At 35.3% G+C, this 23,222-nt stretch overlaps 1 protein-coding gene across 1 annotated transcript; it reads left to right on the top strand.

The window, feature by feature from the left end:
- Positions 1–7,931: 7,931 nt before the first annotated feature.
- Positions 7,932–8,297, top strand: LOC143536692 (uncharacterized). Its single transcript, XM_077030627.1, has one exon. It carries the CDS (start codon positions 7,932–7,934, stop codon positions 8,295–8,297), a length of 366 nt encoding a protein of 121 aa, XP_076886742.1.
- Positions 8,298–23,222: the final 14,925 nt, after the last annotated feature.

Genomic DNA, 23,222 nt, shown 5'->3' on the forward strand with positions numbered 1-23,222 from the left:
CATCAGCTTTGACACTCGATTTTATAAATTCATTAAACCATTCAAATCTCGTCCAAAAATTACGTATTATACCATTCTGGAAACTAGACTCAAAGTAGAACATCATGGAAAGAAGAATCGATCAAAGAAAATGGATTAACATCACGTTACAGACCCTACAATAAACGTATACGAATTTGTCAGCAAACTGTTATCATCAAAACTCAATCTTAACGACTAATAAGCGCGTTAATATGATCAATTAAGGGGTAAAAGACATGGGGAATCATAAAACCGACCTTGAATTAAGTTTTTACGGTTGAAACACGGCTGCACAGAAGAAAATCGCCAGGGGGGGCTGTTCTTCAGCCGATCGCAGATGGTAGGAGTTAGGGTTAGGGTTTGTTTTGTTTTATGATATAAAAACAAAAGTTACATCCAAGTCCCTCCAAATTGAAGTATAAGGAATTATGGAAGAAAAGTTAAATGGATTAACATACCAAGATGACGTAAAGGCTTCCGAGACACGTCGGATAAATCCCGAGAGTTATTCATACTTTACAAGCCTTAATCTCTTGAACCGAAATTAACGGGCGTTACATCTCTAGCAATTTGGATTCGGATCCAAGCAAAAAGAAGGAAGAATCTTGGGTGTAAACACCATAAAACAACAAGAAACACCACCAAGCTCCACGGATCTGTCCAGATCCGAACCCGAGACCAACATAAGGTGAGTTTTGGTTTTAAAGGTTAAGTTTTAGGTCGGATTCGACATGCAAACCGATAGAAGGATAGATCGGGGTATAAGATGGAAGAAAAACATGAACTTGATAAGTTATAACCCCACGAGAATGTTATATGGTAAAAATGTGATATTCGGGCCTTATAAAACGCAAGTATACAAAGTTGGTACAACCCAAAACCCTTAAAAAGGGTAAAATCGGGTCCCAAGGAAGAGTTACGAAGTAAAATGGCCATTAAATGGTAAAAACGAAGAAAAAGAAGAATTTCGCATCGCACAAGCCATGCGAAGTGAAAAAGGCTATTTCGCATCGCATGACCATGCGAAGCGAAAAAGGTAATTTCGCATCGCACAGTCTCATGCGAAGCGAAACAGTTTCATGCGAAGCTAAACAGTTCCATGCGAAGCGAAACAGTTCCATGCCAAGCGAAAACAGCATGCAAAGCGAAAAAGTCATGCGAAGCGAAATTCCATGCATGCGAAGCGAAATTCTTCCATGCGAAATTTTATAAAATTCATTTTCTGATGCGTTTTCGTTAAAGGACTGTTAATGAAAATAAACAGGGGCGCTGCCCCTTAGACCCTGTTAGGGGCTGCCGCCCCTAGACCCCGCTACCAGGGGCGCTGCCCCCGGACCCTCGTTAGTTGAGGGTTTCATAAATTTAGATGTAGGAAATAGTGGTAATAGATAATTGACACGCGTAATGTATTGTATAGTTAGTTGTGCTCAACTAAAGAAGGGAATTACCAATAACGGCGAGAGAAATCGACTCCATGTGAGTTCTAGCCCCATTTCTCTTTGAAATGTTTTCGGGGCTGTGTGCATACTCCTATGTGATAGTTAATACATTTACTTAATTGATAAGTGTATGATACGTGTATGACTATGTATTGGATGTTATTACTATATAATGATAGTATGAATGAGCATGTATATATATATATTATTATATACATGAGACAGGTAAAATATGCACGTATGATAAATGTATGGTTATTCAAGGCAGTAGGGACCAGACCCTTATAATATCTGTGATGTTAGGGACCAGACCCTTATAATATCTGTGATGTTAGGGACCAGACCCTTATAATATCTGTGTTGATAGGGACCAGACCCTTAGAATATCTTTGATTATAGGGACCAGACCCTTACAATATCTTTGATGTTTAATGTAGAATAGCTTATGGTATACCATAGGGTTTTATGAAAGAAAGTATGTAAGTACGTATGCATGTATATAAGGTATATATGAAAGGAGTAATAGAAAACTAAGGTATGAATACGTATCTTCGGATGCGTATGAGTAAGGGTATGAATGTATTGTATGTTAATTGATTAACTAGAACTCACTCAGCATAACTGACTTTTAGTATGCACGCAGGCAAATAGGTTGAGGCAGCTGGCTTAAGGAGGGACACAGGGCATGGACTGAAGAGACTGGCATCCATGATGAAGTGTTATGACTATTTTAATTAATTATTTATGAAAAGACAATTTGTATGTTAAGACAAGAATGAATGTTTTGTAATGTGATGTTTGAAGTTTTTAATTATTCCGCGAAGTCTTTAATTTACTCTGATTTTAGAACTGTGTTTATGAGTAAATCCAACACCAAAGTAGGGTTACCGGGAACGGGGCCTTAGAAACTCATGCGCATCGGGACCGGCTCGCCAAGGTCTAACTTTTTATAGAGAGAATATGCATAAGATTTATGCCAGCACCTAAATCAGCCAACGCGTAGCTCTTAGTCGAGCTGCCAAACATACATGGAATTGTGAAGTGTCCAGGGTCTGCTAATTTCTCTGGCAGCTTGTTCTGAACTACCGCAGAGCATCCTTTATTTAAATATGTCAAGAATGTCCATATTCCTCCACATACTTCTGCCGCATAAGACGAGTAGGATATAGAACTCGAGTAAGATCGACTTCGGGACTCTTCTTCTCTTCGATCTTCTTCTTAACAACCTTCTTCGCATGAGACTCACCGTTTGATGCGGTACTTTCTGGGGCTCGCCTCTCGTGCGTCCTCACATGAGCCTCCATCTCTATCTCCTCGTCCACCAGCTCCTCATCATCTACCAGCTGCTCTTTATCGCCTCCTCTACCACTACGGGTGGTCACCGCCTTCAAATGTGCCTTCGGGTTAAGCTCAGTGCTTCCCTGAAATGCTCTGACCTACTTATTAGGTAGCATACGCTTCATTAGCTCATCCACCTTTCAAGACATCTCCAAAAATGACGACTGTTGGCTCTTCAATATGGTGTCGTGCTCAGCCAGTCTCTATTACGTGTTATTATCTCTGTCAATAATATGGGAAAGCGTGGTAGATTGCTTAGTTAGAAGCTCCTTAAGATCCGGATCCATACCGCTACTCTTCCCCGCACTCGAACTCCCTACTGCCTCTGTATCACTAGCCTGGCTCTGCTCTTGCCTCGGTTGAAAACCCTGAGCATTACCTCCCGACCTCCAACCGTAGTTGGCACTGTTCCTCCATTCGGGGATCCCGTAGGCATTCGGTCCTCTATCTCGATTTCCCAAGTAGTCCACTTGCTCATGCTGATTAACCGGACAATCAACTGTATCGTGCCCTCCTCGGTAGATCTCGCACCTCTGCACGACCTTCTTCAAGTCTTTAATTTCCCTCTACATTGCCTCTAAGGCAGCCGTGATGCTAGTATCATTCGAGACCTGATAGATGCCTCGAGCGGAAGAAGTGGTGGTTTTAGAATTACCTCGGGCGGACGGCCCCTGCTGCTCGGCTAGGGCGAAACTCTCAAACATCGAATCACACTCATCTATATCCAGCTTCTCTAACATGTTTTCTCTGGCCAACATATTGATTCTGTACTGCATCTCAAAGGTCAGCCCGTTATATAATTTCTCGACTATGGCCCATTCGGACAGACCATGCCGGGGGCAACTACTAAGAAGATTACGGAACCTTTCCCAAGCCAAAGGGTATGGCTCATCCGAGTCCATGCAGAAAGAATAGATGGAGTTCGTCCCATGTAGTGATGGACCCAGGGGAAAGGTTTTCCAACCATGATGAAGCTCGACCCTCTAGAGAAAATGGAAAATGATGAAGGTAGATAGAAGCACGAGTGGTGTTGGCAATATGAAAAGTGTCGCAGATACGAATGAATTTGTTTAGATGGCCCGTCGCGTCCTCGTCTTCAAGACATGAAATGGCGAGGAGTTAGTGATAGCATTCATGAAGTTTGTAGGAATCTGCCAGTTACTAATATCGGGCATCTCCGGACGTGTGATGGCAGATCGTCTCCCGGTAACTCCATCATTCGCTCTCGAGTGAACCGTACGCCTAGGGGGATATCGTCAGCCATATCTAACGTGGAATCAGAAGAGTGTACCTTACTTTCGCGTACGCTCATGAAAATCTCTCTCAGGTTCGTCAGAAACAATGAACTCTGGTGGTCATTGTGCACGAGTGTGTCGCATACGCTGAAAAACACGTAAAAGAGTGAGGACCCAAGCTTATCCCTAAAGCACACAAGGCACAACAATTAAGAGCAATAATATAATAAAATAAAATAAAACTAATTAATTAAACTAAAACTAAAAAACAAAGAAAAACATATAGAATCTAATTCGCCAATTACCAAGTGTCCCCGACAATGGCGCCAAAAACGTGATGCGCTAAAAGTGGTATATAAATATATTGCAATTAATCAACCTAGCACAACGAGTAATAAAAACCTAAAATACCCTAAACCAAACCACTAATAACAGGTAAGTAAACCTATCGAGTGTAGAATAGCTATTGGAAGTCCGGGAATATCGCACCCTAGAGACACTAATTAAATTAACGAAACTAGATTCTAAAAGCTAAATAAATTAATAATTAAGAAAAAATATTATTTTTTAATTTTTATCTATTTTATTTTATTTAAAACTAATAATTAATTAAACTAAATTAAACTATAAATTAAATTAAAATTCTTAAGACTTAAACGAAAACAATAATGAGAAAGGCATTACCTAGGCTTGAAATCCTATTTGTGAATCTTGGATGCTTATCGGCTATGGAAACTGTGATGGAACCGCGATCTAAATATACGACGCTCTAGATATCCTAGTGGATCCCTGATCATTCTCTGGGTGTGACCTAAAAGGATTACCTAAGGGACGTATGATGCAAACCGGTTGTTTGGATTACTTTTAGTCTGTCCAACAATATTAAAGTACTCTAATGACTAGATCACCTCTCAGTGTCACTAATAACAATACATCCGGGAGTGTAAGAGACGTAAGGAGTAACCTAAAGATGCTAAAAAAGACTTAGGATAGCAAAAATCAAAAGACAATAAGGGGAAAATCCGCTCTCGTGTAATCTATACCCAAACCACCTAATGACCAAGACAATCCCAACTATCTATTACCTCTTAGTCTCAAGATAGGTGGAACACTTAAAATCTCTAAACCCTCAAACAATAGCTCCTATGGATTATGTCGACTATAAACCATAAACTAGTTACGAACACACAGTAGGTAACCTCATATGCGTTTACATAATGAAAAACATTCACAAAGACACATGGAACTATTGAATAAAAGTAAATTAAAAATAAGCATGCATATTCATCTTTTTGAACATCAAAAAGTTGGCTACAATAATATTAGTCCAACACCAATCTTCAAGAAACCGATAAATAATCCAAAACTCAAAATGTAATCATTCCAAACCTAGGTAACTAATAGGGTTCTAGCCAACAATCATGCTCAAAACAAAAATAAAATGAATAAGATTAATAATGGAGTTCATAATAAAAATAATAAATTCCAATCGAGTAATAAGAATGCTTGGTTGAGTAGATGTGAACCTGAACTCAAAAATTGTTGGCTGCTCCCACGACAATTTTCTTGTTCTCCTTGTGGCGTCTTCTAACTCCTGCCACTACCAGCTAAAAAGTATTAATAATAATAGTACTGGTGCTTCCAATCAATATATCATGAAGCTTGTCTTATTTTTCTCTTGTATGACTTCCAAGAGAATATATAATAATCTCCTAAGGCTCCAAATATATTAGTGTGTGCCACTTTTAACAGAATATGTTGCGGCTGCTAGAGATCTCTTTTATAATTCCCCAAATATATTAGTGTGTGCCTCTTTTAACAGAATATGTTGCGGCTGCTAGAGATCTCTTTTATAATTCCTTTATAAACCTCTTGTCCAAGAAATCTTTCTATGGCCCTATCAAAAATCATACATAGAAAGAATTCACTATAATTGTTTCTCTTTTTTTTTGATATCTCATTATTATTATTATTATTATTATTATTATTATTATTATTATTATTATTATTATTATTATTACTAATATTATTAGTACTACCATTATTAGATAAATTATGTTAAACTTTTCAATCATCGGTCTCGTAGTAAAATTACCGTATTTTAGCTCATTGTCTCTCCAAACCATTAAACCCAATTGTGGCCCATGAATGAGTAGATTATAATAAAAACAACCCTAAAGTTATTCAAAAGTGTAAGAAATACTTATTAATTTTACATATAATTTAGACCACATTAGCAATACAATTAACAGTCAGATTAGTGTTTAATTGATGTTCAATCTGGTTATAAATGCATTCAATCAGACATCAGGCTCTGATACCGCTTCTTAAATCTATGTTCCGATAAGTCCAAAAACAAAATTCGATCAATCGAATGCAATTAACATTCAAATTAGTGTTTAATTGATGTTCAATCTGGTTAATAATGTATTCAATCAAACATCAGGCTCTGATACCACTTAATTGTTCATGAACCAGATCTAGTATTGTGATATGAATATGATTAGAATGAGTAATTACTTTATGATTGATCAATTACGTTAAGTGTGTGTTGAGAGAGCAATTGGACAGAGTAACAGTATGCAAAACGATAAAACAAGAACTCTTTTATAATTTACATCAATACAGGGGTATATATATAGAAGATGATTCATTCGTGTCTCATTCATTAGACATGCCTAACGAATGAGCCTCTCATCTGTCTCTGTACGTTAAGTCATTCGTTAACATCATTAACAAATAACACTACATACGTTAATCTCTGATTCATTAAACATCCTTAACGAATAAGGAACATATGTTAACACTCATTCGTTAACATTCCCTAATGAATGAGTGACAAAACACGTGATATCTCATTCATTATTATACATTAACGGATGAGACTTACATTAAAATATCAAAATACCCCTATACATTAAACTAATATCAAACACATTAAGATAAAGACCAAGACGTAAAAACGATACATTAACACACTTGTTCACACAGCTAAAAGGTTAAGAAGGTACATCCAAGCTCACCAAATTGAGAAGACATGAATTCCATCATGATTCCTATATTGAGGATATAGTCTTTGATGTGAATGATTATTAACTAATTAGGGTTACAATGTGTGTTTTTGCGTGTTTTGAGAGAGCAAATGGACAGAGTAACGACACGAGAGTGAAAAATATAAAACAGATCAATAACATTAAAGTCTGAAACAGACTATATTGCTATACACGTATAGCGAATGGCTAATACATTAACTTCCCATTCGCTAACACCTAACAAATGGGGAAACAAAACTGTATTCATTCGCTATTCATTCCATAGCGAATGACTCTTTACTTTGATTGCTAACTAGTCCCAATACATTTACTATTACAAAAATAAACAATGAGTTCGTGGTAAGGGAACGTTCAATGCTGAAATATAAGCAGAAGGTCAATGAGCTTATGAAGGAGTTTAAAAGCTGCTCACCGACCCAATTTTCCAAAACTCGAAACAAGCAAGCTGACGCCCTTAGTAATTTGGTCTCCCTCACCTTCACACACCTAATAAAGAAGGTCTTGGTTGAAGTATTAAGAAGCCCGTCAATTGAGGAAATCAAAGTGCAAGACATCATCGAAGAGGAGGGAACCACTTGGATGACCCCTATTCTAGAATTCCTCAACTATGGTAAGCTTCTTGCTGACGAAGTAGAAGCCATGAGAGTAAGGATCAAGGCAAAGCAGTATGACATGGAAGACGTATCCTATACAAGAAAGGGTACTTAAGCCCTTTGCTACGATGTGAGGCCCGGATCAAAGTAACTATCTTGTTAGGGAGGAACATGAAGGCATTTGTGGAACACACTCCGGTCCAAATTTGATGTTAACAAGAGTAATGAACCTCGGATAATACCTGGCCGACAATGCAAATGGACTCTTCTGAGGTGGTACACAAATGTGAAGCTTGTCAGCTTCATGCTCTTGTAAAAACAAGTCCAAGACATGACCTGGTCCCCATCATTTCTGCCTGGCCCTTCTACAAATGGGGGATGGACATCGTTGGTCCCTTCCTCGAGGCAACTGGGAAGGTGAAGTTCCTACTAGTATCTGTGGATTATTTCACTAAGTGGCCGGAGGACAAACCCCTAGCTTCCATTAACGGGAGGCAGGTAATGAACTTCATGTGGGACAGTATAATTTGCAGATATGGGTTGCCAGGTGAAATAGTGGCCGATAACATGAAACAGTTTGCTAAGAAGCCACTCAGCCAATGGTGCAAGGAGCTATAAATCAAACAAGTGTTTAGCTCAGTAGCTCAATCTAATGGCCAGGTCGAGCGAATGAACCACAGCATCGTAGAAGGTATCAAGGTGAGATTCGGGAGACATGGCAGAAATTGTATTGAAGAATTTCCAAGTGTTCTTTGGCTATTCTTACAACGGAATAGACGAGCCATGGTAAAATACACTTAGTCTTTGTCGCAAAAGTTGATATCCTTGCTGAAATAGGGTAAACCCGAGAAGGGTAAGAAACATTGACCAAGAAACCAATGGCTCTGAAGTTTTACTCAACCCCGTCCTCCTGGAAGAAGCCAGTATCAAGCTAACATTCGAGAAACTAGATACAAGAAGAAGCTGGAAGCCTTCTACAACACAAGAGTAAGAAAAGAAGTATTTAAGCTCGGAGAGTTAGTCCTTAGTAACAACAAGGCTAGCAAACATCAGACATTCTAGAAAGCTAGGATCTAAATGGGAAGGTCCCTACATCATAAGACAAGCCCACAAGGGTGGATTTTATAAGCTTAACGACCTAGAGGCAAAGAAGGTGTGTTGCCATTGGTGTGACAAGCACCTTAAATGATTCCTAGTCTAGGTCTCCATTAAAAATTCTATGTAGTTATTTTGTTTTTTTGAAAGTTGAAAAATTAATGAATGATATTATAATTTTAGTAAAAACTTGTTTAGTATCCTATGTAAGGGTGAGCCCCTCCGAACTAGGCTCCATGAGGTTCGTCGTAGTACCTTCTCATGTATAGGGTTGAGCTCCTAGGCCGTATCGCTCAATAGGTAATAAGACGCTATATCTTTCTGCATACATGTTGAGTCCCCAAAGCAATACGAATCCATGGTACATATAAAAAATTATCTCTCTGAAACGAGACTGGGCATCTCTCACCAACTTTCTCCAAAAGTACAAGAAGTTAGAAGTTTTTATGAAAATGTCTAAAAAAAAAACTCAAGTAACCTTAGGAACCTTACTGTCTTCTATTTTGTGAAATTATAAAAAGGTAACCTATTGGCTGTAATACACAAGTTGTCGTGTATTCTGCAATCAGAATAGGTTGTTCAGTCAGTGTTCATCACTACTAATTGTTGACGATTACTAAATAGGTGGTTAGGAACTATGACCTAGGGTTCTTCATAAGAAAACGGTTGAGTGAGTCATGAATTTGGATATTTCAGATCTGCAATTTGAATTTGAAAGAGAGAGAGAGAGAGAGAGAAAAAGCTTCCTGACGAAGATTTCATAAAGCTGATTTCCTTTATTATATATAGAGATAGAGATCGAGATAGAGATTTATAATTTATTTAATAGTATAGCTACTTTTGTTTTTACTATTACCTTTTATTTGTTACTAGATGGGTGCCCGGCATATAACCCAACATTGAACGCATAATTAGTGTCAGTACATGCGTGTCCTGATGACACGCATAACTCGTTTAAAGCCATTACGCGTGTAACCGAAGGTTAAACACGCATAATCCGCACCGGAATGCCCATTGTCGGCATTACACATACTTGACTGATACCCACTCGTAACACACCAATTATTGTTGTGTGACATTGGGTTGAGCGCTTACCAAGATTAAGTTACGAGCGTTACGTTGTGCTGGTAACCGATGGCAAAAATCAAGAAGCAAGTCTGAAGTATTCGTTTAAACCTACCCGTTTTGGCCAAAACGTGTTCCGGTCTGACATCGTTCTAACAAGAAATTGTTCTGACCTGGCCGTTTTCGACTCGACCTCATATTGACCCAAACCAAATTAACCCCTTTTTTGTATCAACTTGTTCCGACCCTAATCCGTTTTTGCACATAACTCAAGCTCGCCTGACTCGACCTGTTGTCGGTTCTAACTGATAATCACATAGCATGTTAATTTTTTAAATTGAAAAAGTATAGCAATATCATACTCTAAATAAAGATAATAAAATCCTCGTTTTTGTGATGTAATTTTTTTTAAGAATATTAGCGTGTGAAAAAGTTATAGCCGTTAAAAAGTCGTAGGAGATTGATTTTAATTAGGGGATATATGTGTAAGTATTCTTTATATTAACAAAACGTAAGTGAATTTAAGGATCAATATTATACTTACTTTTTTAGAATGTAAGTGATATTAGTGACTGAATGACCACATTGCCCCTGGAATCTTAATGCATTGTAGATTGCACAAAATTTAAAGGTCCGTAACTCATGTTTTACATATGGTATTGATCAAATTTTATTCTATTGTCTAAAGATATAGTGTTGGACTTTGCGAGGTGATTTAGTGAAAGCAACTAGAGGTGCACAAATCGGGTATTAGAATTATGGAACCGGGTTCGGGTATGATTGGACATTTGAAAATCGGGTATTAGCAATACCTAGTTCGGGTCCGGGTATTGGCTTGAAAAACCATACCCTATGTACCGGGGCCGGGTCGGGTATCGAATCGGGTCTTCAATACCCGGGGTATTTGAATACCCAATTTCCGGGTATTGAAAAACCTCGTTTTCCGGGTATTTGAATACCCTATTTGCGGATATTAAAAAACCGTTTTCCGGGCATTTGAATACCCTATTTCCGGGTATTTGAATATCCTAACTCTATTTTTTGTCATTCAAACTTCAAAGTTCATTCAAACATATAAAAACAACTAAACAATCATATAAAACACACACACACACACACACACACACACACACACATATATATATATATTAATTTTTTTAAATTCAAGATGGTACAAAAACATAGATAGTTTTGATCCTTCCGGATAAAAGTTAAAACCACTAAATCGTCTTCAATTAAGTTGATCGTCTTCATTTAGTCCCGTGAGTCCTGAGATCCAATTGTCTTTCCAAAAAGTCTTCGACTCAAGCCGCTCGACATGATTTCACATGTTGATTCGAAATCGTTATTGAATCCGATCTCAACATAGAGCCACAATGAACACATCAAGCTTTCGTCGGACATGATGACATTTACTTAATTAGAAATGAATCCAAATTGGTGATAATCAGGTTGTAGAGCTAGAAACTGTGACAACGGAAGAGGAAGCCATTTTCTTCAAGTGTTGTGACTTGTTAGTTGTGACTAAAACAAACGTCAGCAAGCTGTTTTTACTACATATGGTGTAAAAATCATTAAAAGCAGATAACGATCAAAATTTAAAAACATTAATATCCGGGTATGCAAAAAACCCGCTTCGGGTACGCAAAAAACTCGGGTTTCGGGTATAATAAGAACCGGGTTTTAGGTTTCGTGTATAACTAGAACCGGGTTTCGGGTATTTTTGGTGTTAGATCGGGTATGGTTTCGGGTTCGGGTTTCAGCATTGAAAATCATACCCTTTCCGTACCCTACGGGTCACGTCAGGTTCAGGTTCGGGTATTAAAAACCCGGGTTAAAAAAAACCCGGTTCCGGGTTTTTTTTCGGGTTCGGGTTTTTTGTGCACCTCTAAAAGCAACTCCTCTATTTTATGGGATGGAAGAAATACAGCTTACCCATGGATTTTTTTTACAGGGAAGATAATTAATTATCATGTCACCTGATTCAAACCAGTGAACTATTTAGACGTCTGGCAGAAACCCTGGAGTGGTTTATGCCTAGAGTAAGGTTGGCAACCCTGGGCTGGTTTCTGCCTAGGGTTTACCACCCAGGCAGGTCAGGTTGGGGTCTTGTTGCCCAGTTTATTTATGTGGTACTAGATGTTGCTTTGGACTACCAGATGCAAAATAAACTGTTATGCTTAACATATTAAAGTTTCAAACTTTGCAAGATTCTTAAATTTAAGTTTAGTAAAACAGAAACAAACAAAACACCATCTAAACGAAGAAACCTGGTTGGTGCATCATCAACATAGGCAAAAAAAACGTAACATCATTTAAAAAATCCGCTCACAAACAAGCATTAGTATGACAGATAAACAAAGTGATAGAATTAAAGGAAACAACTTCTTAACTAGCATATTAAACAGTTGATTAACACCTCATCTTGAGAATGTTCTTTATAGCACTTCACTTAATCCCTGTTCAACAAGAAGCATCATTGTATAAGTATTAAACTGAAACAAACAACGAACAAACTCTACACATCAAAGATTTTTGCCACTTACATTTAGCATCACTCCTCTTCTGCCACACAGGTGGATCGTTTGTTTCACCTCCTGTCCTGTGTGATGAGGATTGTGTTAGACATATACCATATAAATACGCTTTTCTTTTGGAAAAGTTGCATTCATGTCTGTAATCTAAAAAATATGTCGTTTCATTAACAAAAACAAAAACGTGACCTGTTATCCAATTAGATAGCTGAAGACAAACGTCTAACCTAACTAGGAAAGATCCTAGAAAAGGAATGGATTTTTTTCTGCCTACCAACATGACAACCAAGTTCCCTTATAAGTTCAACAAATTAGTTTGCAAACAATTAGGGGACTTTCTTTCAGAAACATCCAACAATGCAATCTTAAGGATGTTCACAGTCTGCAATCTCATTTTGGAAAACTATGAACTGAGAGAATTCAAAGAAACAAATTCCAGAGCTTTATACAAGACTTATAAGAAAGAATAAGAGGCGAGATAATCCAAAAGTGTTTTTGTGACAAACTAGGATAGATGCATAGAGGTCATTACAGCTAGTTATGAAGCATGCAATCTCTAACAAATACAAAAGCAAATACAAAATATACCCAATAACTAGCTGTAATGACCTCTATGCATCTATCCAAGTTTGACACAAAAACACTTTTGGATTCTCGCCTTTGTTAACTACATGAAACACAATTAGCACAAATGCATTGAATTATCTATGTCACATGCATAAAGGTACTATATAGATAGAGGTGATTACTGCTGTAGCTGAAGAAGACCGTGTCGGATGTTTGGGTTTGTGGACATCAGGAGATTCAGGAATTGTTGCTTTAGGTTCATCCCCAAGCGTTGTCTGCATAGAAACAGAATTCAGTACAAAAACAAATATAAAATATACACAAATATAGCATCAACGCCTTAACATTAGCACACGAAACACGGAACACAATTAGCATATATAATGCATGAAGGAATATAGATAACGGGTGATTACAGCTGATTCTGATGAAGGCAGTCTTGAACGCTTTCCTTTTCGTACAGAGGGAGATTCAGGAATTGTTGCTTTCAGTTCGTCCCCAAGCGTTGTCTGCACAGAAACAGAATTCAGTACAAAAACAAATATAAAATATACACAAATATAGCATCAACATCTAATCACTGGGTCACCATCCTTGTTAACAACAAAAAACACAATTAGAGCATACACATTGAATTATATATATGTTCAGATAGGGATATTACGGCTATTGCTGGAAGCATTGGGTTATCCACCGTGAGAGATTTAGAAATTGACTGCATATATATAAGAAGCCGTTTTCATAATTTAAAAAAAAAAATCAGTTAAAAAACCGTAAAAAAATTTTTTTTACAAAATTAATTATTTTTTATTGGAATGTCTTCTGCATGTGTTTAGAAGCAAAATCTCCAAAAAAAAAAAGTTAATGTTAAAACTAAATTTTTACATGTGAAATCAAGCTTCATATTATTTTTTTATATGTAAAAAACATGGCTCCAGTTCTACACTTTTTTGGAGTTCCCCATCGAACCCTCCCATATATATATATATAGAAAAGAGATTTTTTGATAACCATGTTGAGTTTTAAGAACTTAAGAACTCAATCCTAGGCAACACATTTAATTGAATGAAATGGAATATGTGGTTAAGATTAAATCTGGCAAAAAAGTCAAAGTAAGAGAGAAAATAAAGATATAAGCGGTTAGACTAACTTTTACGTCCGTTACACATGTGTAAAAAGTCGACCCGGTGCGTAAAAAATTATGTAATTTTTTTAGGTGTCTGTAACTTACATATATTACGCATGTGTAAAAAAATTCGGAAAAAAAAAACCGTTACACTGAGTTCTTTCGAGTTCTTAAAACTCAAAAGGTTCTCATTTGAAATCTCCCCTATATATATATATATATATATATATATATATATATATATATATAGGGTTAGGTTATAATAAGAAGTATACTTTTTGTAGGAAGGATAAGAAGTAATCTTGTCCATTGATTTTAAATATGGAGGGTTGAGATTAGTTTAGGAGGAAATCAAGTGTGAACACAAGGTAAATAACATAAAAGGAATAACACATTTGTTAACTTTCTCTCTCTACATGCAAGGCACATGCCAAATTCCCTCATCATTTTAAAACGTCCATAACTTTTTTTTACGATGTTTTTATTGAAAAACAAATTCACCATAATAACGAGTGTCTTTTTATCTTTTATATGAGTACCATATTGTAATATAAAAATTAAAAAAAAATTAATGAATTTTCTACAAATTGTGTTTTACCGAATTGTGTTTTACAAAATTGTATTATACAATTGTATTTTTCATTGTGTTTTTTCCATTATGTTATTTACATTGTGTCATACAATTGTGTTTTTATCATTGTGTTTTTTTTTCATAGTGTATTTTTCCATTGTGTTTTTTTCATAGTGTTTTTCATTGTATTTTTTCGGACTTTTCCGCCGAGGCGGTGGGCGGTGGGCGGTGGAGTGGTGGTGGTTGTAAGACATGAGTGAAGATGTAATTGGGTTTTATGTAAGTGGATTTTTGAAATTAATTTAAATGGGTTTTGATATTAAAGTGTTAGACTAAAATACCATCCTTCCTAGCCTTCTTAGAAAAATCAAACTTCTTATTTGAACCTAACCCTATATATATATATATATATATATATATATATATATATATATATATATGGAGAGAGAGAGAGAGTGGTGATAACAGTTGTTAAATTAGTCAACTTCAAAGCCTTTGATTCTTTGTACAAAGAGCTGCATAAATAAAAAGGTAAAGGGTTATTCTAAATCAGTTTCTGATAACGACATTCTTTTGTGTCAAACTAGGATAGATGCATAAAGGTGATTACAGCTGATTACGAAGCATGCAATCTCTAACGCATACAAAAAAAAATATATAAATATACCTAAATATATCAGCAAACAACTTATGACATATACCTGACAGAGCTTGATCACTGCATCCTTGATGACTATAAACTTAAAAGTATCATCATCCTTGTTAACCACACAATTAGCACAAATACATTGGATTATCTATGCCACATGCATAAAGGTATTAAACAGATAGAGATGATTACAGCTGTAGCTGAAGAACTTGGTTTGTGGACAGGTGAACAAGATTCAGGAATTGTTGCTTTTGGTTCATCCCCAAGCGTTGTCTGCATAGAAACAGAATTCAGTACAAAAACAAATATAAAAAAATATACACAAATATAGCATCATCTTATCACTCGGGTCACCATCCTTGCTAACAACAAAAAACACAATTAGAACATACGCATTGAATTATATATATATCTTCAGATAGAGATAGAGGTGATTACATTTATTGCTGGAATTGGGTTGTTCGCCATGAGAGATTTAGAAATTGACTAGTAAAGGGTTGTTCTTAATGAGTTTCGAATGAACAATATTCTTTTGTGTCTAGCTAGGATAGATGCATAAAGATGATTATAGCTAATTATGACAAAAGCAAATATAAAATATACCCAAATATATCATCAAACACCTGATCGCATATACTTGCCGGATTTGGTCATTGGGGTCTCCATCCTTGTTATCATCATCATCATCATCATCATCATCCATGTTAACCACACAACACAATTAGCGCATATACATTGGATATATATATATACTAATCATCTCTATTATATATATTGTACGTCATGATAGCCTACGAGAAACACAGGACCATATAACCTGATACTCTGAGCAAAATAGCATCCTTCTGAAGAGAAACTAATACCTTAAACAATATGTCAAGTGCATAGTTGAGATCTTGGTTGAGAAGTTCATCATGGATGACCTGTGACTGCGATTAAAATATTAAGTAAGACATCCTAGCAGAACAAGCATTTTGCGTTACTTATATGGATTTATTTACATACCTCCTTTCCTTTACTCCTAGCTACCGAACTCGAGGTCTTATGCATGGGGAATTCAAGGACCTGCGGTTAGATTATTAAGTGTACAACAAGACGGAAGAAGCACCAGTGGAATGAATGATACGATTTAAATACCAGGTCAACTGTTACCAGATTCCCATTACTTCTTTCGGATAACGTACCTGTGTGTGCGTAGGAAACGAGGTCCGACGGCGATGCTATTCTCTCCAGGATGGAGAAGGATGAAATAACCTAGAGTGCCCCGTTTCTTTTATGACTAGCTTTTAGCCCGCTTATTACGCGGATATTAAAAATTGTTGCAAATAACGGTAAAGAAATTACCGAAAAGGCACAATGTTCGGTGTGTATTAGACATATTCATATGATAACAAAGAAATCCTTTTTTGGTTTTTGGTTTAATTTTGGTTTAGGGTTTAGTTCTTTTAAATTGGATTAATCACAAGTAAAGGTTATCGGCCGATAATAATCTCAACTGAGTTTATTCATACTGGTGTCTCCAATTTTAAAAAAAATCTACTCTTAATGGTTATCTATTAAGAGAAAACTTAACGGCATTAAAAATATGCCTCAACAAAGTACTTGACATGAGCAAAATCATATATGTTTGGTGGTTGTTCAATATGTGCAAAAGCTACGGAGAAAGGTTGTGAATAGGGATGAGTTCGGTATCGACCGAATTTGTGAATGCTCTAAGATTAGAAGTTGTAAAATGGTTGTTTAGCTCGTATAATACATGAGATGATCCGAATAATAAAAATACAATAAAGATAAAAAAAATAAATGAAATAGGTGCATAATTATGTGAAAAAATGTGTTTTATATATATACTTTTGCCTATACTATATGAATATAGAAGCTTTGCAATTACAATTTTCAAATTTGAAAAAAGTCTTATTGTCAATTAATAGTTTTTCCATCTTTATCCACTATTAATAGTTAAGGGTCTCCTCTACTCATTACTGTTGATAATGTAATAGGGCTGTCATATTTACCCGAACCCCAACCCGATAAAACCCAAACCCAATCTAATCCGACCCGAAAAACCCGAACCGAAGTAATTCGGGTTGGTTCTTGGGTCTGATTTCTAGGCTTAGGGTCAACCCGAATAAACTATTTGTTTAAAAACATGATATTATTATTAGGTATGTATACCATATATGGAATACTCTACACATTCCACTTGTTCTTATGCTACATATTATGGTTGATCGACTATTTATTATTTATATTAAGTTTTACACCAATCGACTCGTATCCTCCTTCCGATCAAAAAACCTAAAACATTAGTTTGAAATTCAGATCAGAGTATAACACCGTTAAGTCTTTTTTTAACAGGGGACCATTGAAAGCCAACTTTTTTAAATTTGGGACCGCCAATGGTTATAAAATGAATATGGATTATTATCGGTCAGTAATATTCAATAGAGATTATTATAATCTAATTAGCCTATATATTTTCTAATAACAATAGTAATAGAAGAAAATGTTGCTTTATCGGGTTATGTTTATTTAAAATTTGATTATTTACGTAACGACTAAAGAAGAATATATTGCTTTTAGTTTTCACATTGTAGATTTTCTTTACTTCTTTATTTTCTTTTCGTTTTCTTAGATACCTGAAACCCGATTAACTCAACCCAAAAATAACACGAACACAAATAACCCGAACCAGAAAACCATGAGAGATTTGGGTTAGGTTTCTAGTATAAAGTTAAAACTTTAAAACCCAAAAAAACCGACCCGAGAAACCCGAAACCCAGAAAACAAACCCGAAGAACACCCCTAAAATGCAATATGCAGTTGTCCATAGGAAACCTGGACACCTAAGAAACAAACCCTAAAAAGGGGTCCCTATCTCCGATACCACTCCGATGATTTCATATATGTTTTGGCATTCTCAATACGACATTCTTTTCCCCGCATCGTCATTCCATTACATCACCAACAACTATAAAATTCCTCAGCAGTGAAAATTGGTGGTCTACTTTGAGCGATGGGAAAGAAAAAAAAAATTAAGATCATCTGTTTGTGAGTTTAGAAGAAGGGATACAGAGAGAATAGACAATTAGATGGAATTGGAGAATAAAGAGGGGCAGAAGCTGAAAAGGTCAGGTTGATATGTTATGAACCAGGCATCTAGGGTTTTGGGATCCGCGGGTCAAAAACGGACTAAATCAATGAGAGTTCCATATACAAATGAAGAAATCTAGTGACTCCATAAGGGGCAGGGAATGACCAGAGAGCGACATGTAACCATATATATACCCTTGCAAAATAGTTAAAATATCATATATATATATATACACACACCCTTACAAAATAGTTAAAATATCATACATACCCAATTTGTTAACTAATATTAAATAAATGATCATTTTACCCTTATTTTTCAAAAATATTAAATTTCATATTGGCTCATTTTTTAACGAATATACCACTCTATCCCTTTTCATTACATGATGTGTTTATGCATTATGTTATTTTTTTAATTTTAATCGACATTTCTCATCTTTGATGACAATCGAATCGTCCCTCGTCACTTCTTTAAAATTGTAGACCTATCGAAGGTTTTATCGCATCGAATAGTTTGCACTCGAAACCCTTATCACATCTAATCAAACCAGGGTAACATGATCATCTATTAAATTGTTTTTAACGAATTGGATATATATGAGATATTTTTAGTTTTGTGAGAGTATATATAATATTTTTTATATTTCTAAGGATATATATGAAATTAATTCTAAAATCGACTGTCATTATAGAAAGTTAAATGAACATAGATTTGTTTTCATAGCATGAGCTCTAATTTCTTGATTCACCCATATACGCATTACTAGGATACCCGCAACACAATCAAAATGAAAGTTGTTTTGTCTTTCTTGTAATAAGCATTAAAATACAAATATAATTAATAATAAACTTATGATGAGATGTCAATATGCTACGGGGATTCAAAAAATTTAGACAAATTATGAAATAAAATAAAAACATGATGCCTGAAAACAAGCTTTCGAATAAACATCTTTATATCTTTATGAGTTTGTTTGCAATGAAAATCAAATACATTAATTTAATAAGTCACATGAAATTGTAAAGTATTCTAAGACAACCTTGAGCAATTCTTAAAGATTAGTGTGGTAAAAGCAAAATACCAACTTTGAAATACCGATATTAAAGATGGGTTATCTTGTCCCTGCATAGATAAGTACACTTATACCAAGCGAACCATATTTAGAAACATTAGATCAATCTTTAGCAATAACCCGGGAGCCCAGTCAAATTTAATAGTGATTATAAGTGACACTAGATGACCAACAATAATCATGAGGCAGATGATGCATACTTTATGAGCTCATTATGTTTCAGATGTTTATATGCGAAAGCCAATAACACACTTTTTGTGGGTGCACTCTAATTTTAAAAAAAATAGCACAATAACTCAAAATGTGTACCAACTGCAATGATGTAAAAAATAAAAAGAAAACTTCGATTATTTCTTTGTACGATCCACTGCATTAGAAAAAATTGTTACTAAAGGTAACATTATTGTTATCATATGGTCAACATAATAAGATTGAGGGAAAACTCACTAACCTAAATAAATAATTGCTAGTTTTACATAAAAAGCTAACCAGCAATTCATCTTAAATTTGTTATTTGTTTGCTCAAGCATTCTGATAAAACAAAACTAAATTACACATATCATCTATATCTATATACTATATATAATATACCACTTAAAGGTAAATTAAAACGTTTGAATTAAGAGATTTACAAGTAATAAAAATGAGTGATCCCTTCTGTAAAAATTATTTATGTTAAAACTAACCACCTTACATCCAATTCTCGTCATCTACTTCAAAGGCCTAAAAGATGAAACTTATTGCTTCTGGATTAGGATGCAGATAATAGTCAATCACAAGCAAAGGGATGCCTGGCAGTACAAAACCAGACATAGGTGTTGGTTTGGCATCTGACTTACTACCAGTACAGTGCCAAACCCGACCATAAACTGAACTCAAAAGTAATATAATATAATATAATATAATATAATATAATATAATATAATATAATATTAATACAAAAAACAATCTATAAGTAAATAGATCAAAACTGGCACCTCACTATCTTGAAGGATACATTAACATGTCTTCACAACAAGCTAAAAAGACTACATGCGCTAAGGTTGACCTTTTAGCACAAATCTTGCCATTGACTTTTAACAGTTTGACTGCACCTTTGCAACCAGAATTTCACGTGAAGTAATTGATGCATCTTCTTTCTATGCAAAACAAAATATTCATATTGATAATAGTTAACTAATTGTGTTAAAGAATAATCAAAGATGAAAACAAATACCTATGACTTTATGTCTCAAGCTACACAATGATTTACTGACGGATTTATCACTATATCATTTTGCTCAATTCCATGTTCCATTAGAATATAAAATTTCTGTAACAAATATCAAAATCAGATAATATGACACACCAAAAAGCCTCCTTATTTAACAAAAATTGAATATGTCTCTACTAATTACATTCTTTAAAACAATTTGGACACGAATAGTATCATATTGCTATTACTTGATACCAAATGATCACTAATCTGCACACCAACACCGGTCGCTTCCACATAAGCATCAAAATCTTTCTTACACGAGTCGGGCCTTCTGATATTGCGATTCACATCCACCTGTTTTCTTGATTACAATAACAAATTGTCTTTCAATTTGTGGCTATTCGTTATTTTGAAGTGATAATTTTTGTAAGCTAGTTCTTGGAATAAACCTATTTTTATACTAACATCAGAATTTTCATAAGGAATTCGTGTTCGTGTTCATCTGATGAGACAAAATTATAAACCACAAAAAAATCTTACAATAAATCACAGCGAAACATTAATAAACTCTAATAACTAAGGTTAACTAAGAAACAAAATGATCAATAGATTATTTCTGCATTATTACTATGAACAAATCAAATAGAATGAACATGATTGAAAAATAAATAAACAGTTGGTTACAATAGATATGAATAATATTTGATCATATCTTGAATATTGAACCTATGATTCTTTTATAAACTGGTTTGTTGTAAAACCTAAGTAAACAAGGAACTCCTCGGTCCGATTCTTCACTTAAACAGAGCGAAGGTTCTCCAACAAAGTAGCATCAAGAACCTCAACCTTAGGCTCAGCATGATTCAAAGCAAGTTCATGTTTCCTCCAAATAGGGGAAAAGGGCAAAATGGATTCCGAAACAAAGAAGAACTTATCTTTCCACGGGGAAGTGAGCCCAACCGTACTTGAAATCAATCCCGCTTCACAACAGGTCTTCTCAATGGTAAACTAGTTTCCATTCTTGGTCAACTGAAAAAACCTCCGGTACATCAAATGGTCAGGATCATACCCAAGAGAACGGATACTACCTCAAAATGTAGTATCCGCGCAACCCCAACAGGGGTTAATTGACCAAGAGAAACGTTGTGGTGCTTCAAAACGCTCACGAAAACTTAGTAAAATGGTACCGAAGGTTACATTGTTCAAAATAACGAGTGTAAATAGGGATTTTGCCATGAGGAAAACCATGCACTAGAGTAGAAAATTTGGGCAATTCCGGCTGAAGATCAGCCCCAATCCCACAATCGGAACAAAACCGGTCAAGTTCCGGCTGGGTGAATTTTAAAAATTGAGTCGCCATATCACCCTTAGAACCCATAATCATAGAAAGCGAAGAAATAAAAACAGCTTCTATCTTGATAAAGGGGGAAAAACAAAAACAAAACCGCCGAAAGGGAAGTATAACCGGTGATAATCAAGCGAAGTTAAAGGGAATAATGAGAATGGTGGTTCTCTAGGTTTATAAAGGGATTTTTTTGAATTTCAAATCCCTAATAATCTGGACAAGTGGAAGGTTAGAATTAACATAGCTCTAGCCATGTTAGTCGGCTGCATAATGGGCTTTTGACACAAAGGTCAAATCAATTAGACAAAGCATGCAGCATCCGTCATGTTAGTAAATCACAATAATACCTAACAGTTTCTAAGAAAGAATATTCAAGCTCTCATCCTTAGAATAAAACATGAAGTCTTATCCCATGAGTTTCCAGCTTCCAAAACCAAAAAAAACATAACGAAATGAAAACGTGAATGATGTGCTTCAAGTAGTTTAATATTATTAACTTAAATTACGCTAATCTAGCCACTAAGTAATAAATTCTAGACTTTTAAACTTAACTAAACTACTAGCCGGCAAGTGAACCGGTCAACTCTAGTACAGCTAAGTAAGTCCGGATATCGAACCCACGAGACTCTCTAAATTACGTTTATTAGCTAATTAGACTCGAAAACACGACTTATTAGTTATATTTGTTTGGGGGGTTTTATTTAAAATACTAATTAAATACTGTAATTAAAAACTAATTAAGAAAATAAGTAATTTAAACTAAAGCAAAAGTTTGTTATGAAAATAAGATGATGATAAAAAAAAACTACCTAGGCTAGAATCCCCTAAATTTCAGTAATGAATTGACTCGGGAAAATATTTAGTTATGGATTGGTATCGTAAATTAGATACTTAAAAGAAAACCCGAACAGGACCCCTGACCCTTCTCAAGAGACACCTATGGATTTCTCACAAGTTTTAACGCACACCAGTATTGAAAATCAAGTTCCCTTACGGTTACCTAATTATTTATGACTTAACCTTTTTTCGTCCCTAAAAAAGTCTCATTGCAATGGGATCAGAATCGGAGAAATACAGTCTTACAAACATATAGATTATCTTGAAATTTAGAACAACGCAAAAACTGCGATCACCGATATTGTTGTCCACTTAAACTCATGCCTTCGTCTTTACCGGGACAAGTAAGATCCGACTATTATTATTATTATTATTATTATTATTATT

The sequence above is a fragment of the Bidens hawaiensis genome, unplaced genomic scaffold, assembly GCF_021521415.1.
Source record: "Bidens hawaiensis isolate Kalapana, Puna unplaced genomic scaffold, B.hawaiensis_p1.1 tig00010894_1, whole genome shotgun sequence".
NCBI classification, from domain to species: domain Eukaryota; kingdom Viridiplantae; phylum Streptophyta; class Magnoliopsida; order Asterales; family Asteraceae; genus Bidens; species Bidens hawaiensis.